General features: G+C 45.7%; 2 protein-coding genes across 3 annotated transcripts; one reads left to right on the plus strand and one right to left on the minus strand.

Annotated features, from left to right (window-relative positions):
• Positions 1–644: 644 nt before the first annotated feature.
• Positions 645–8,119, plus strand: CCNA2 (cyclin A2). The gene is made up of 8 exons (XM_059471032.1): positions 645–823; positions 913–1,147; positions 1,974–2,089; positions 2,421–2,644; positions 3,169–3,373; positions 4,144–4,257; positions 4,533–4,666; positions 5,034–8,119. Exons 1-8 carry the CDS (start codon positions 686–688, stop codon positions 5,083–5,085), a joined length of 1,218 nt encoding a protein of 405 aa, XP_059327015.1. The 5' UTR covers positions 645–685; the 3' UTR covers positions 5,086–8,119.
• Positions 8,120–8,308: 189 nt separating this feature from the next.
• On the minus strand, positions 8,309–13,083 carry EXOSC9 (exosome component 9). 2 transcript variants are annotated; one of them, XM_059470652.1, is made up of 12 exons: positions 12,975–13,083; positions 12,746–12,840; positions 12,023–12,142; positions 11,834–11,936; positions 11,298–11,435; positions 11,102–11,184; positions 10,811–10,943; positions 10,259–10,347; positions 9,931–10,077; positions 9,434–9,624; positions 9,066–9,144; positions 8,309–8,571 (listed from the first exon to the last, which is right to left on the minus strand). In XM_059470652.1, the coding sequence occupies exons 1-12, from the start codon at positions 13,038–13,040 to the stop codon at positions 8,490–8,492; spliced, it is 1,326 nt and encodes a 441-aa protein (XP_059326635.1). In that variant the 5' UTR covers positions 13,041–13,083; the 3' UTR covers positions 8,309–8,489. The 2 variants fall into 2 exon arrangements, with proteins under 2 accessions (XP_059326635.1, XP_059326637.1); XM_059470654.1 differs by having other exon boundaries at positions 9,434–9,615; positions 12,975–13,060.
• Positions 13,084–16,895: the final 3,812 nt, after the last annotated feature.

Consider the following 16,895-nt stretch of genomic DNA (forward strand, 5'->3'; position numbering starts at 1 on the left):
GAGGATGGGGAGGCCCTGGCGCATATTGCCTGGGGCAGCTATGGATACCCCATCCCTGGAAGTGTTCAAGGCCAGGTTGGATGGGGCTCTGACCAGCCTGGTGTAATGAAAGGTGTCCCTGCCCAGAGCAGGATGGTTGGAACACGAGTACCTTCGTGGTCTGCGATTCTTTGACAATCGAAGGATTATTATGGCCTCATACTGAGGCCATTTCCTCTTATCCCCTCGCTGCGGGCACCTCCCTATCCCCTCGTTTCAGAGAGCTGGAGAGAGCGATGAGGTCTCCCCCTGAGCCTCCCTTTCTCCTGGCCAAACGCCCCCATCTTCCGGGCCACGTTCAGGAGCCCGGCTGGACGAGCTCCAGCTCGCTTCCCACAAACGTTCCCCGGCGGGAACGCCCGAGGCTCTTCCCTCCCTGCCCTGGGCGGGCGCGGGGCCTGCTGTCCCCGGCAGCCGCGGTCCCTCCCCATGCGCTGCCCGCCCCCCGCGTCCGCCCGTGTCTGTCTGTCCGTCCCTCTGTCCGCCCCATCCGGCGCGGCCGTGACGCCGCGCTCGCCCATTGGGCGGTTCAAGAGTCGCGGGCTACTTGAACGGCGCGGGCGGCTCCAGGCGCGCCCGTCCCCGGCCCCGCCGCTCCGGCCCCGCTGTCCCCTCCGCCGCGCTGCCCCCGGCTCCTGCTGCGGCCATGCTGGAGCAGGAGAACCAGGAGAACGTGCCCCCGCCGGCGGCCGGCAAAGCCGCGGCGCCGCCGCCCGCCGCCGGCACCCGCGTGGCGCTGGGGCTGCTGCGGGGGGCGCAGCAGCGCGCCGGGATCCCGCTGCAGGTGAGGGGGAGCGGCGGGAGCGGGGCGGTGTGGAAGGGGCGGCGGCGGGAGCTGTCAGGGCCCGGCGCTGACGGCCGCTCTCCCCACAGGCGGCGCGGGGCGGCTGCGAGGGCCATGGAGCGGCGGCGGGGCTGCAGCAGCACCACCACCAGCCCTTCTCCATCCATGTGGACGAGCCCGACGGGGAGCGGGAGCCGCGGCGGCAGCGGGGCGTCCCGGCGGGGCAGAAGGAGGAGGCGGCGCTGGGGCTGCGTGCGGCCGTGTGTGCCCTGGGAGAGCGGCGGCCCCTGGCTCCCCTGGGCAACGCCATGGAGCTGAGCTTCGGTACGTGAGAGCCCGGCCCTGGGCGCCGTGCAGGCCGCGTCCCACCTGCTCCCCTCAGGGCCCTGCCTGCCCCCGGGCAGCGAGGAGGAGCTCGCCCAGGGAAGGGTTCCTAGAGCCAGCTGCAGAGCTGTGGCCTGGGACGAGGGCTGGTTTGGTTCCTTTGAGCCTGCTTACCTGAGTGCAACAGCTCTGCCATGCAGCTGAGCCTATGCGTTCTTATCCCCTCCTGTTTTAGGCCGTTTTATAATTTTCAACTTTGACTATCAGTACTTCATGAGAGAAACCAGATTACAGACAAGATCAACCCATAAAGCCTCACCCTTTGCTACCATTACAGAGTTAGAAGGGGACTTGACCCAGGCAGATCCCAAAACGTTAAAGGTTTTTCTGCCAGTTAGTGGTGCAAGTGTTTTGAGCTCTTGCCAGTATGTGAAAAATGGGAACTGCCAGATCCGTATTCTGTAGCATATGTCTGAATATCTGGGGGCTGGTTTTTCTTTGATCCACTTCGGCAGGCTACTGAAAGCTCCGGCACCCCTGCCCTGTTTTAAGTCACGATCTAAGCTTGCAGGATCCACGTCTATGTTACAAGGTATCACAGGGTGCACTGAGCACTACATAATTGCAAGAGAGTTTTCCATCTCTTTATTCTTAGCGGGAAGTGGAGAAAGGGGAAGGGGAAAACTTTCCTGTTGCACTAACATTTCACTTCCATAGACCCTCCCCAACTCTCAGTCCAGCTGAGTGAACCTGCACAAGGTTCCCTGTGCTGTGAGGAAATGATGTGATGGTGCCCATTTTAACATGGTTGTTATCCTCTGCTTAGATTCTCCAAGTATTATGGATATTTCAATAACCTCAGAAACAGAAGAGAAAGCACCAAACGCTAATAACGTGCCAGACTATATCAGTGAAATCCATTCATACCTGAGGGAAATGGAGGTGAGCTGCTGTCCCTTTTCTTATTTGCATACAGCCCACGGGGGAAGAGTTTGGGGTGGAGAAATGTATCAGAACATGAGTTACCAAGACAGTGACTAAATTAGAGCTTGCTAGAAAGGGAGAAATAAGAGCACGGGACTGGTTTCTTGTGATAAAGTTTATTGTGCCACACACAAGCTGGAAAGCGAGATTACAGAAATAGAACTTACTGATCCTAAACTCACCAGTGTTTACTTCTGATTTGTTAAACTGTGATAAATGGAGTTTAAACAGTTGCTTCCCTACCAGCACGTGCTCCAGCCTCAACTCTATCTGTCATCTAAACCTACAGGTGAAGTGCAAGCCCAAAATAGGCTACATGAAGAAGCAACCTGATATCACAAACAACATGCGGGCTATTCTTGTGGACTGGCTGGTGGAAGTTGGAGAAGAATACAAATTACAGAACGAAACCCTGCACTTAGCTGTAAATTACATTGATAGGTTTCTTTCATCCATGTCTGTTTTGAGAGGAAAACTTCAGCTTGTGGGTACTGCAGCTATGCTGCTCGCATCGTAAGTGAAATTGCTTCATTTCATGTTCCACCTGCTGGTTTCATGCCAATGAAAATCTTGGGGCTGTTCTGTTGCCTAGAGCAGGACTGACTTGGGAAGGCTTCACAGTAGGAGAAAACTCAAGAGTTATCCACCTAAAAGCTTGGCAGTTATCTTTGAAGTTTGCCCCTAAAGTGAGAATCTGTTATTTCCAGCTGCAGCAGCCAGCATCTAAAATAGTATTTGAGGGAATATGCTTAAGGCATGTGAAAAGCAAGTTGTGCTTGCCCCAGTTGCTAATTCAGTGGGTTATTCTGGAGTTTCAGTGACTCCAAGTACTAAATTCCTTAGTCCTGAATTATCATGCTGTTGTAGCTCTCTAATTTCAAATCCTGGTGATTCAAGAGCTATGGAACCAACTGCAGCAAACTGGTTTGGCACCAGTGCCCAGCTCCTTCCCAAGTCAGAATTTAAATGAGCATTTCATTGAATGTTGGTGGTTTTCTAGTAGTCAATTATTTACTCATAAATGTTTCTCCTGGCAGAAAGTTTGAAGAGATCTACCCTCCTGAAGTAGCCGAGTTTGTCTACATCACAGATGACACCTACACCAAGAAGCAGGTCCTAAGGATGGAGCACTTAATTCTGAAGGTTTTGTCATTTGACTTGGCAGCTCCAACAATCAACCAGTTCCTCACCCAGTACTTTCTACACCAGCAGACAGATGCTAAAGTGGAGAGCCTGTCAATGGTAAGTAGGAATTACTAGCTCAGCTCATGTAATTAGAGAGTTTTATTGCAGATACTTATTGCACATATATTTGTGTATATGTATGACATATATACACCTTCTGAATTGTGCTCCTGCAGAAGTCATGCCCCACTGCTGGGAACTAACACTCCTATTGCCACTTTCTGTGTGGGATACTCCATTCTTATCAGAGGCTGGCACTTGGCCTGGCTCAAGCACGCACCCTTATTCAGAGCAGGCAGAGATTAATGAACTTGAAATTGGGGCTTGTTGCACTGCCAGATCTTTCCCTCTCTCTTATCTACATCTGCCACACCTACCCACACACTTTGGCAAGACCACTAACACACTTTGGCAAAAAAAGACTTTTGGTTTGTTTTTTCCTCAACCAGCAGCAAGCTCTAAATCCAGAGACTAATTTCTAGAACAAAGCACAGATAACCTTTCAGCTGAAGTTATAGTAAATCCTAGCTCTGTGGTAGGTACCAGAGGCCCTAAACACAAGTCTTTGTCTCACTGTGCAAAGGTCAGACCTGACTACACTCTTCCCTCTAGTTCTTGTATGTTTGTAAATATAAAATGTGCTGGGAAAGCAAGTGCTGGGAATGCTGTTTGGCAGTAGCTAGCAGGAGATGCTTAAAGAGAAAGTAAGTGGAAACTGATAAAAGATGTCCTTCCAGCTGATGGCAGGATTGGAAGATTAAGTTAGGGTTCCAGAGCAACTGTTAACTTTTGGAAGCAGATGATTCCCTTTTTCATTTCCCTTGCAGTACCTGGGAGAGCTGAGTCTAATTGATGCTGATCCTTACCTGAAATACTTGCCATCAGTTATTGCTGCTGCAGCATTTCATCTGGCAGATTACACACTCACTGGACAAAGCTGGGTACGTAGCACTCTGGTGTGAGCCCTCACAGGCCTCTGTGTATGCTCAGTGTATTTGTACACAGTTCTGAGTGCTGGGTCTGGGCTCCAGGAATTGCAGCCCCTCTGTGCTCCTGGGCTGGTAATTAAGGATTGCTCCCTGTGGCGTTTGAAAAATGGGGTAGGGGGGTGAGGTAAATATAGTTCAACAGAAAGATAAAGACTCCACTACTGGTGACCACCATAAGTGAACAGCAACATTCAAATGTCCCTCACCCGTTCCTTTTTTCCCCTCAGCCTGAATCCCTGTGCAAAGTAACGGGCTACACCCTTGAAGACATCAAGCCTTGCCTCATAGACCTACACAACACCTACCTCAAAGCAGCCCAGCACACACAACAGTCCATAAGGGAAAAGTACAAGAGTACCAAGTGAGTATCTGTGGAGGTGTTAATGGCTGATTTGTCCAAGCATGTAACTGCCTGGCAGGGTGTGGGTGTGGGATGTATCTTTTGAGTCTTCAGGCACACTCAATTAACCAAATTCACCTCTTCAGTGAGAGGATGACAAGACTCCTTGGGGTTTTTACATGGTGATTTGTCAGGCAATACTTGGTGTTCTGTTGCTGCCTGAACTGTCAGGTAGAAACTGGAGGAATTTTTCTTGACATTCCTACAGTTGGTGATACCTAATGCTCCTAAAAATCTGTGTGGGGCATGGCAGCCAACAAGCCCCAGAATTTTTCCTGCCTGCCTGGTTGAGCAAGATGACATCCTGCCTCTTTTGTTCCCTCTCTAGGTACCATGGAGTATCTCTCATTGACCCACCAGACACACTAAACTTATTGTAGTAATCAAGAGACTGATCTTTTTAAGAGATGTATATTACCAGAAAATGATGTACAGTTTTAAACATGGTTCAGGATTCTAGATATGATCAATCAGAATATGAATACAGGCCTTGATGACTTCAATTATGAAGTTTAGTTTCATATGGTTTTAATGTAAATCTTTTGTACATGCAATCTTGTTAAGAGTTTTAGCTGTGTTTTTATCAAAATGTTCTCTTCAGGCACAGAATTAACCATGCAGGCCACGTGAAGTCTGAGACTGCTTATCTAATTATAGACTAAATGTTAATACTAGCAGTGCATTATTATAGTAGGGCTTTTTCTCCTTCTGAGTAAGAAAGATTTGGTTTCCACAGAGTATCAGTAGCATTTTTATTCTGTCTAGTTTAAACTGAGACTTAGCATAGATCCAAAACATTGCCTTAATGGCTACAAAACTGGAAGAAACTCTCCGGCCACGAGGAGAGCTCCTTGCTGGAACCGACTCAGGAAGCTCTTTAGGACCTGCCCCAGTTGCTGTATAATGTAGTGCCAGATTTCATCAGGGGAAAGGCTGAGTGCTCTGCTGCAGGGACTGCACAGTTAAAACCCCTGCACCAGTTCATACCTTGTGCTTCCACTACACAGAAAATGGCCTTGCTGTCAATATCTTCTTGTCCAAGTGTAAAACTGATACTAATGCAAACCCATGGAGTTCCCACTGATTTGTTGGCTGTCCCAAAAGTCCATTGATGCCTACTGAGAACATTAGTCCTCAGTCTACTTGCCTTGTACCTCTTTAGGGGTGGTGGAGGGGTTAAACTGCAGTGGGTGAGCTGCTGCTCTGTGGCCTCAAGAGCAGGGAATGTCTTCTGACATGGATGGGCTGCGTGCAGAGCAGAGCAGCAGGAATTCCATACGCCCCTCATGCTTGGGAGGAGCTCCTCTCTGGCACGCAGCAAAAAGGTGCCATGTTTTTCCTTAGTTCTGCAACTGTTACATAAGCAAACTGGCATTCAATCAGCATTAGATCAAGTGGATGTTTACCTTCAGCCTGTGTAAATGGAGTGATGCTGCCCTGTACCGCTGCTGTTGGCATGTAAAGCAGCGAGTGCATGGAAGTGGGCTGAATTGAGCCATTTCCAGGTTGGCTAATAAACAGTTTTTGTATCTGATGTTAGTGGTCTTGCCAATAGCTTAAAATCACTGAGGGGTAGTGCTGTCATCTTAGACTGGCATTCATTCCTAAAGCCTTTTGGCAAGGGCTGCCCTGTGAAACCTGTGCCTCTTCAGCTTGGAGTCGGTGCTGTCTCTGGTTATCTGGGCACCCAGCAGTATAAACTCCTCCCCACAGATGTCCAACAGCTGTTTGGGTGTGGGCTATTGGAAATATTTTTTTTCAAATCGTCATCTCTGTCAGGCTGAGCAGCAGCAGTTCATGAGAAAGAACTCCTTGTGTCACCTCAGCAGCTACAAAGTTACTACTCTGCCCCCACCTGAGGGTTCCTGAGCCTTCCCTGAACCACCTCAACACAAAAGCAATGGTGATCAAAATTCTGGTCGAAATAAGCAGCAGGCTTATTGGCCTTTTTGGCCAATCTGTTCTTCTTAGGATGCACTTGGACTTCTATGCATGTTCTAATGGTTAATGAAAAACCATATTTCATTGGCCAGCAGCCTTTATTTAGATTAATTTCAGTGGGCTGCTACTGAAATGCTAAAATTAATTTGGGACAGCCTGTGCAGTATATCATGTCTGGTGCTTGGGGTTGGAAACACTTTAACCTTGCAGGAGAGGGAGTTTGCATAGGGAGGAATGTGTTTTTCCCTGTTTGTGACCTTGGAAAGGCAACTGGCAACGCTGACTGGTAGCAATTACTTGAAGGTTCCAGGCCACAATGCTCTTCTGGGGAAACTGGGTTCTGCCTTCCCCTTCCTTTCTGTGGCGTATTCCAGGACCACTGAGAAATAGCAACATTGGAGGGGTAATTTAAAGGAAGCTTATGAAGTATTTTCTCCAGAAAAGGAGCAAGTAGCAGTACTTTAGGTGAAAAGACTTCAGTGGGTTTTAGTATTAATTTAGTGCTTAATCAAAGAGCTGTGCTCAAGTTTCGATGGAATTTGTTCCCATAGCATGGAGAAAAATTCTTCCATGCTCCCTGAGTTTTATTTTCACCATTATCAACCCGGCCTCCTCTGCAGCCTAACAAAAAATCCCCAGTCAGGGGCTGGCATCTCTGCCCAACATGACCATGGTCCTCCTTCCTCAGGGCAGCTCTTGCTTCTGCTGTTAAGTGCTATCTTCTTCCACCTTCTCATTTTCCAAAGTTAATATGGGACAATTCCAGCTTTTGCTTCTAAGCCTTGAACAAAATATCCCAGGTTGTACTGTACTACTGTTAAGCCTATCCAGGTTAACTTCTAATCCTTTCCAACTCAAGGCTCTAAGGAATATAGGGATGTTACATGTGAAGAAGGGAGAAACAGCAGTGCAAAAGGTACTGTTCTTTTTTCTGAAGAAGTTTACAGTCTTGTGGTACTACAGAACTAAGAAGGAACTGCATCTTCACCCATTTTTGTACTCAGGACAGTGACTTTGGGTTGCAAGAACTGACACTAAGAAAATGCACTGGTTTAGCTCCTGGAGATAAGAGGGTTTGTGTGTTGGTCCCTTCTCCTGAAAGAGCACAACTTGATTCAAACTTTGCCTGGCTGGGAGCAATGTTATATACGTATGGTTTTGGGTGTTTTTTTTACATTAAGTTCTTAACCTGATTTGGGGAATGTAAAATCTGCAGCAGTAACTCCGCTCCTGTTCACAGCTCATGTAACACTGAGGTCACCTGTAAAATAGCCCTGCTTCACTCTGTAAATATGTGTGTGTTTCCAGGGTCACTTGTTTGCAAACAAAGTGCCCAGATCAGGTATTTTGCAATTCTCCCTGTCTCTTTGTTTTGCCTGATCCTAAATTGAGAGCATAACTCTTTGCCTATAGTTCAAGAAGCATTCCTGTCTGTTGCATGTAATATTTAATTAAACTTTTAAAGAAACTCCACTGCTGAAGTTCTGTGCTAGTTTGTTAAGTCCATGCATTTCTGCTGATTTTCATACAAAGTGGTCTGAGTACAAGGTAAGATGTGGAGTAATGGGGGCAAGAAGGCTTTAATAACAGCACATTGATTTTCCCCTGTGAAGAAAGCTGAACTAGGTGAGTTTTTGCTGCAGCTGGATGCCAAACCTAGGATTTCATTTACCATTTCAGGCACCATTTTTTTATTTAAATCTGTGTACAATGGTTTAACATATATGTAAAAGCAAAACCAGATATTGGGAGGGGAGGAAATAAAATTATCTACAAAAATAAACTCAGTAATAATACACCAAAATCCATATGATACAGCATTCCTGCAGGAGGGATGGTGGCTTTAACGAGAAGTTCTCTTCTTTCTTCTCCTTTTGTTAAATGCTTTCTTACTTGGATTTTCTTGTTTGGAGCTGGCCTGTGTTCTGTCAGCGAACAACAGTTGTATCAGAGAAACGTATTGAATAGTTTTTCAAAATAACACAGGCTGATTGTCCATAACTTGGCAACTCCCCCCCATGCCTGGGCCAAGGTGTAAGTTAATCTTTTGAAAGTGCACCAACAACAAGGGTTTCCATGGATACAGCAGCAAATCTCACTTATTGGAGGTAAAACTCAACATCAGCTCTAGTGCAGCACACAGAATGTCTGCAGCAGCTCTCAGGAGCCTCTGACTGAGATCCACTTGTATGCTCTCACTCCCTCTGGAAGGACTAAAATGAGTCAAATGAGCTGCAGGCCAGATAGGTTCTGGCCTCCCAGGACAGAAGAGATTTAGCTAGATTTAAACTTCCTTGCTCTCAGCTATATCTGTATTCCCTTTTATCCATTGAAACCTTTCTTGGCCTTGCCAAAATCCTGCCCTTCCTGGTAATACTCCTTACAAACTTTTCCCCTCCTAATTCCACTTGCTGCTTACCTTGTTTTCCTTGGTAGTTCCTGTGGTTCCAGAATGACAACTTCTTCCTCCTCGCTGTCAGACACAACAATGGGTTCATCTAAAAAAACACACAAACCCCACCAACCCCAAACTGCTGGTCAGCTTTGTACAAACAACTCCTGTAAATAATAACCACAGCATTTTTAAGCAAACATCCAGAGGGGTTACTGATTCATTTGGAGCCCTCCCCATACTACAGAAATCAACTTTTGAAAAGAACTGACTGGGTCAAGTGGAATTAGCAAATGTGGCTACAATGGTTCTTCCTACAGACCTTTCACATTTTAACTATGAACTGTTAATAAAGTGATATAATAAGATCTGATATTAAGAAAACAAATACTTACCACTCTTAGTTTCCTTCAGTGTACTTGTATCCTCAGTCTCCACCTTCACACATTCAAAAGCAGCTGCCTCACTTTCACCTTCCTCTTCTGCTGCTTCTTCCTTCTCAGATTCTTCAAGGTCTCCCCAGGAGCTCTCTATTCCTTCCCCAATTTGGGCTGTGCCAGGAGTGTGCACTACTGGACTGGCAAAACTGCAGGAGTTAAGAAAAACCTTGGTGTTTGCTGGTACATTTCTTTATATTCTGAGAGCAAAGCTGGGGACAACAGCCCTAAAGGGGAGTTCAGAGTGCCACTTCTCCAGTCAATGTAATAATCACAGCTCTGACCTCAGCTCTGCACTTTAGGCAAGGAATTAAAATCAGACCGAACCAAGACGAGGATGATGATGACGAGGATGATGATGTTTCCTCTCAAGGTTATATGGCTACCTAACCCAAGAGGAATCTTAGATGTGTGTTAGTCTGGTTTTCCCTTGGGTAATACCCTGGAAAAGATACACTTCTGAGGGAGGGTCAGCTTTAGCAATGATTTCTCCAGCCTGTTCTTCCACGTCGTTGGTGTCCACAGCAGCACTCTCCATTTTGAAGGCAGTGATCCTTTGGTTGGGGATGGATTCTGCGAAGCCGAACTTGCCGCCTTCTTTCCTGGCCATTCAGCAACAGACATTATTTCAGGATAACCAAAAACTGCTGCTCTTTTCAAGTTCAAATATACAAATGCTTGCTATTTAAAACAAATAGAAGTGAAGACAATTTGCTGCTGAAACCACAATATGACATTATTCCCTAAAAAAATCTCATTTCCAGCCCTTCCCAAAACACTCACCTGGCTTTCTGGTCATTTTCCAAGGCTTTCTGAATCAGTTCTGTTATTTCTGCAACCTTAACAGCTGTTATTTTACTGCACCTCAGAATCTGTTACACATACAAAAAGCAGCTTACAACCAGGAAATCAAGAGGTTTTTAACTGAAACTACAGAGCATCCTAAGAATCACATACATTTCAATCACAGGAATTACAAACACAATATGGCACCTTAGCATGAGGGTCTGGATTCACTGAGACTTTATGCAAAAAGTTAACAGCTTCCATAGTGCAACTGGAAATAATTTGCAGGGGTTTTTTTCAGCCAAATCTCAGGGAAAATAAAAATATGCATATCTGACCAAAACCAATGCATTTTCTACATCCCTTCTGCAGCATGGTACAGAGTACTATGCTCTTCCACTAAGACAAAAAATACATAATCTTTTCCAATAAAATCAGACAGTTAATTGACTTCTCAGTTTCCAAATGTCACGGATATTTCCACATCAATACTGCAGCACAGGAAGCAGTCAGTACACCACAGAAGGACTGGTCAGAGCAAAGGTTTACCTGATCTGGCAGCAGCATGACCACTCCACTGGACTGGATGGTACAAATTTCATGGTGTTTATTCATGGCAATTACCAGCAGCCCATCCATCACCCGCTCCTCACGTTCAGTGGGATCCACCAACAAATAGGTCCTAGAATCAAGGTTTGAAATATGAGGCAATGGTAGAAATTTGAGGTATCTTACTACCCTCAAACACAATTAAACAAAGGAGTTGGTTTGCATATTAATAACTATGAGTATACAAGGTTTATACCCCTTATATGGGTATATAAGACCTCAAAATCTTACCCTTGATGGAAGAAGGCAAAACTGACACAAATGGGCATGTGGTGGATACTCAAGGGGACAGGATCACGTTCCTCAGGAGTGTACTTTGAAAGGAATTGGCCCAGAACACAGTTATTTATGAGACTTGTTTGATTTTAAAGTGACAAAGAAATTTCAGGAAATTAAAAAAAAACACCAAAAAACAAAAACAACTTACCACAGTTACTTCCTCTCCTTGCACAGACACATCTGGCCTGCGAAAATGGCACAGAGCTACAATCCCTGCTATGCTGGCAGCATCAGTGATGTTGCCATCATGGTTTAACAGGTGCATGTCCAGCCGAATTTGCCAAACCTCACAAAAACAAAAAAATAACAAAACTGCTGGATTTCACAGAAGTTTGTTTTTTTTTAAAACTAGTTCATTTTTTTGAACCAGAAAAAAAACAGTATATTTTCCTTAGGTCTTTGATTAAGAAGATGAAAGATCTTGGTATATTTGAAGATAGCCAGATTTAGTTATGACGAAGTACACAGCACTTCAGCACAATTTAAACATCATTCTGTAGGGTCCCAGTACTTCAGAAAGCCTATGCAGACAGGCAAAGTAAAAATCCTCTCAAATCAGATGAGTGAATCTTTACACTAACTTAAAATCAGTACTTCTACTATCCAACACAAGACAGAGGCCAACTTAAAATTGGACTACATGTATCTTTTAGTTTAAACCCATCAGAAGTGAAGTTTTCCTACCTTTTCACCAGCAACAACACAGAGAGATTCAGTCTCAATGCACTTGGAGTCTCTGAGGCATCGCTCCAGCAGTCTGTTCAGTGACACCAGTAACTCGGATTGTCTGTTGGAACAAAATTAACCCAAACTCAACACGATTACAGTGGCTTTTATGCCATCCTTGTTTAGTCCTCTTTAGACATTCATTACCTGCCAGGCTCTAGCCCAGGTGCAGCCATGGGTGACAGCTCCAGGTTAAAGAAGAGCACACCTTCCGTGGGCCGACTGGACTTGGGGGCAACGAGTTCACACGAGACCTGGGCAAGAACCCTGCCAAGGCAAAGAAAGCACCAAGTCACAGAGCGTACCAGGAAAAACAAAACACATACTTGGGGAAAAAGCACGTGGTTAGGGTTTTAGTTTGTAATTTTCACTCCTGACAGTTTCTTGTTCAACGCCTATCATACAGATTTAAACTTTGGTCGACAACTGAATGAACCAAACGTTAAGAACCAGAATATACTCCTGTCTTTTAAGACTAAAAATTGACTCGAACACATGAGAAAATGTAATGAAATATTGTGCATATATTCATAATGAGATAACTCATATTGTGCATATTCATATGCATAAAGTGCTTATATTTCATTTTTACACATGCAAAAAAGGGTCGTTTGGTTTGGGGAAGAATGCAAAATGCGAGATATAGGGAAACTAGGGAACAATTTTGCATTTTATAAATTAGCTGTAACTACAATAATCACGGAAACACCATTCCTTTCCCGCTTACTTAATTTCCATCTTCTCCTCTTTGCTCCTACCCTTGAAATACTACGACATTAAGGCTTGAAAGGTTAAAATCTGTTTACAGAGCTCTCTGGGAACCTCAGGTTCCAGCTAAGCCGGGGCCCGCAGCCGAGCTCCCGCTCCCACCTGGTCCTGCCCAGCTCCACGATGCAGCAGCCGCGGTCGGCGCCGAAGGAGATGCGGATGTTCCGGTAGTCGTAGCACTGCCGCCCGTCCAGGCGCTGCGGGAATACACGGAGGGTCAGCGCGCCATGCCCGGCATGCGACGGCACCGCGCGGGCGCGGATCCCGGGGACAGCCGGGCAGCGGGGAAGGGATGGGGAAAGGGGCAGGGAGGGGGATGCCGGCGCCGCACCTTCTTCTCCTGGATGGCTCTCAGGAGGAAGCGCCGCTCGCAGTTGGAGAGCGGCGTCGCCTTCATGGCTGCGCCGTGAGGGTGACGGGCGGACAGACGGGCGAAGGAGGGGGAGCGCGCGCGCGCGTCATCGCCGCGCGCCGCGCGTGCCCAGCCCGCACGCGCCGCGCTCCCGCCCCTGCGCGCGTCCCCTCAGGGAGGGCACGGCCCTGAGAAATCCCTTATGGGGCGCGAAGAGCGTGGAAAAACTTCCCCTGCTCTCCAAGCTAAACCTGCCCCGGCTCGGCTTCATGCTGTTTCCTCGAGTCCTGTCCCTGGTCATCAGGGTGCGGAGATCGGCATCTGCCCCTCCGCTCCCCGTCCCGAGGATGCTGAGGTCTCCCCTCAGTCTCCGCCAGCTGGACAAACCAAGTGCCCTCAACCGCCCTTCACACGGCTTCCCCTCCAGGCCCTTCAGCATCCTCGTGCTGCCCAACAGCTCCATGTCTTTTCCATATTGCTTCCATTTTGGCGCCTAAAATTGCATACAGCCCCCGAGGAGAAGCCGCAGCAGCGCAGGGTGTGCGCCTCAGCCGTGAGGCAGCGCATGAGGGACAGAGGCAGCGTGAGCTGATGCCGGAGTGCCGGGGTCGGGAAAGCCATCTGGAATTTAAAAAAAAACCCACAAAACATGCATGCCAGACATTTGGAGTGGTTCACACTATTGTGGTGCCCAGCCCGCAAGGTGCGGATGCCCTGCAGCCCTCAGGAAGCAGCCGGGCCGGTGTCGGGAGCACGGCGGTCAGTGCTGCAGGCAAAAATGCAGCCGAGACATCCAGGCTGCCAGAGGAACATCCCTCCCTGCTGTTCTGAAATGTTGCCCGTAAGTAAAAAGGCCTTTACAAGCGGCCTTTATGCCTAGTTTGAGCTATAACGAGAAAATGTTATCTTCCCACCAACATTAAGCCCCAGACACTGGAGTTTTCCACACAAAAGTGTTGAAATATCTCAGTTAGGCTGTCTTTTCAAACCCTGTTAACACACTACAGTTCTAGTACAAACTAAAATGTAAGTTGTGTTTCTGAAACTCACAAGTTTGTGTTGGTGAGGACAAGTGCTGCCTGATTTTCCCATGCTGGTTTTGTACTTTCAGTTTAGGATAAATATCGTCACAAATATTAAGACAATATCGATGACATTATAGAAAGACACTCCTTCTCCAAGGCCAAAAATAAGCAATTAGCCCTTGGAGTTTCACTGGCAATCTTTATGTGGAAATTCTGTCTGATTTTACGTTTTTGTTGTGTGAATTTGGTGACAATATTCATTAGTGAAGGCTTGGGATTAAATTCTGTTACTCTTCAAGTTTACTAACAGCAAATTTGGAAGCGATTTTTTTGTTTGTGGGAGTCATCCAAACTACTTACTCTTCATCAATTACAAAAAGATGTTAATTTCACCACATGTTGAGATTTCTGCTTGAAGTGGAGTGGGAAAAATTCCTTTTCCTGTTCTCTCAGTGAACTGTTAGGTGCCTCAATCCAACAGGCTGGTGGCAAAGCACCCTTTTCAAAACAGAGAAGGTGGTGATGATGGTGAGCTTCAGGGGGAGCTGGATGTAATTCCAGGGGAAATAAGTCAGGTATTGGGGCTGGAAATCAGCTGTGTCCCCTTTGATCCATGCCTGTCTTCTTCACACAAAGGTTACTTTACAGCTTTGGTGCTTGCACATGTGCTAGGAAGGGTGTAGGATTTAATGGACAAATTAAGGAAGTGTAAAACCACAGCATTGGAAATCTGTAGGAGGAGGGTAAACAGAAAATAAGGTCAGTATAAATGGTTAATGAAATAGAAGCTGAGAAATTTCTGTGTTTCTGAACAGTGGAGGGCAGGGCTACAGTGGTAACGAAATAATGGAAATACTCTGGGTGTTCAGAGGGAGTGAGTGTCGCACCCTGCAGAGTGAATAAATGAGCAAATAAATCACAGGTACTTAGGCTAAAGCAGGAACTTTTAGAAAGAAGATCCTGATGATCTACTGTGCCCACATGGAAGCGTTTCTTCTTTTGAGCTTAATGCTCTGTGGGCTGAAATGCTTGAATTGGATTATTTTACTGAACCGAGCCTGGAGGGAAAATCTCATTTGAGGACTGGAGAAGAAAAGCAAACTGCATCAGAATCTTTGCTTCTTGACAGCAAGCTGCCAGCAATTTTTATGGCCTAATCAAAATAAATAAGAAATTGACCTTCTCTTTCCATGGCAGCCTTAACTGCAATGTGCCTCTGCTGCTTGGCTGCAAGTCCTGCTCATTTCCACACCCATGCATGACACGATGTATGCATTGTTCCAGCTGATAAGGTTATTTGGGAAGAAAGGCTCTGCCTAGATGTAATAATTTAATTTATTATTTGTTTTTATGGTGAACAGTTCTGTGGGGGGTGGGAGGATGGGCAATCCTTGCCTCCTGCTGAGATGAGGAACATTCTGGCCAGGATCCAGGGAAACACTGGATCAAACAAGCTCTCAAACGAGGGAATCTCAATCCAGGGAAGCACTCAAACAAGCTCTTTATCTGAAGCACAGATAAGCACCTTTGTCCCTTACATATTAGAAGGAATGTGTCACAGCTTCCAAGGCGAAAATTTAGGAAAGGAGTTGCCTGGTGTATATGCTCAAATAATTTTATTTAAAAAAAAAAAACCAAACCAACAAACAAACAAACAAAAAACCCCAAACAACAACAACAAGACCAACAACAAAACAAAACAAAACAAAACAAAACCAAAAAAACCCCAAAAAACAAACCAAAAAACACACAAAAAACCCCAAAGAAACCCCAAAGAAGCAAACAAAAAACCCCCCAAAACTAAAAACCAAAGCAAAAAACAAAAAAAAAAACAAAAACAAAACAAAAACAAAACCAAAAACAACCAAAAAAAGAAAACAAAACCAAAACAGACAAAAGAAAGGGATCCAGAACTGCCAGAAAATCATCCAAACACCAGCTTAAGGCAAATTGGTAATAATATCTTCATCTACTTGCTGGGTGCTTCTAGCTTGATCATCTTCCATAGGCTAGATTTCAGGGTAAACCCCAAAATATTCTTGCTGTTGCCACCTGTACTTTAACCTTCACATCACCTCTTGGGGTTTACTGCTCTCATGAAAGAATTTAAGAATTTTTTTGCTCCAAAGGGTGGTGCCAGAAATTCTGATTCTGTAGACAGTGCTGCATGGAATGAACTCTGGTTCCCAGCCCTCAGCAATCCCTTGGGGAAAGTGGGAAGTGTATCCAAGGCTGGATGCCAGGCAAGCAACAAAGTCAGAGGAAAATAAGTTACACCTCTCCTTTTTTTGTCTCCATACCCTGCAATTTCCCTGTCTCCAGGCGAACTGTTTCCATGATTTCTATGGATTTAAGTGAAACCAGTTGCTGAGTTAAGTGTCATGCTAAGCCAGAATTGTTACAGCTTGAGTTGAAGGCTCTGAATATACAAAACCAATGTCTGAGTTCAGATTTTAGTGTGGTTTAAGATTTTCAAACCTTTTAGAAGCATCTTCAAATTCTCTTAAGAACCAACAGGTGTCTATGTTAAAGTAGAAACTGTAATTTCATTTCATGGGGAACAGGCAAAAATAGAACAAAATTGTTTCCTGAAAAAAAGTGCTTTCTCATATCCTAATCTCAAATATTACTTGAGAGGTAAGGTAAATGCTGGCTTGATGCAAGAGCTCAGGAGTGTGAAAATTAAGTGAATATCTATTTGGAATCTAGTTTGGTTTTTTTTTCCTGTTGGAAAGGTGTCAGAAAATGTTTGCTGGTACCACATATATTGATAGTCCTACAATACAGAGGAAATCCAGAGTACTGACAAGCTTATGAGCCCCATCTGATCCCTGAGAGATGATAGCACATTTAATAACATTGGGGATTATCAGAT

The sequence above is a fragment of the Ammospiza nelsoni genome, chromosome 4 (genome assembly GCF_027579445.1).
Source record: "Ammospiza nelsoni isolate bAmmNel1 chromosome 4, bAmmNel1.pri, whole genome shotgun sequence".
NCBI classification, from domain to species: domain Eukaryota; kingdom Metazoa; phylum Chordata; class Aves; order Passeriformes; family Passerellidae; genus Ammospiza; species Ammospiza nelsoni.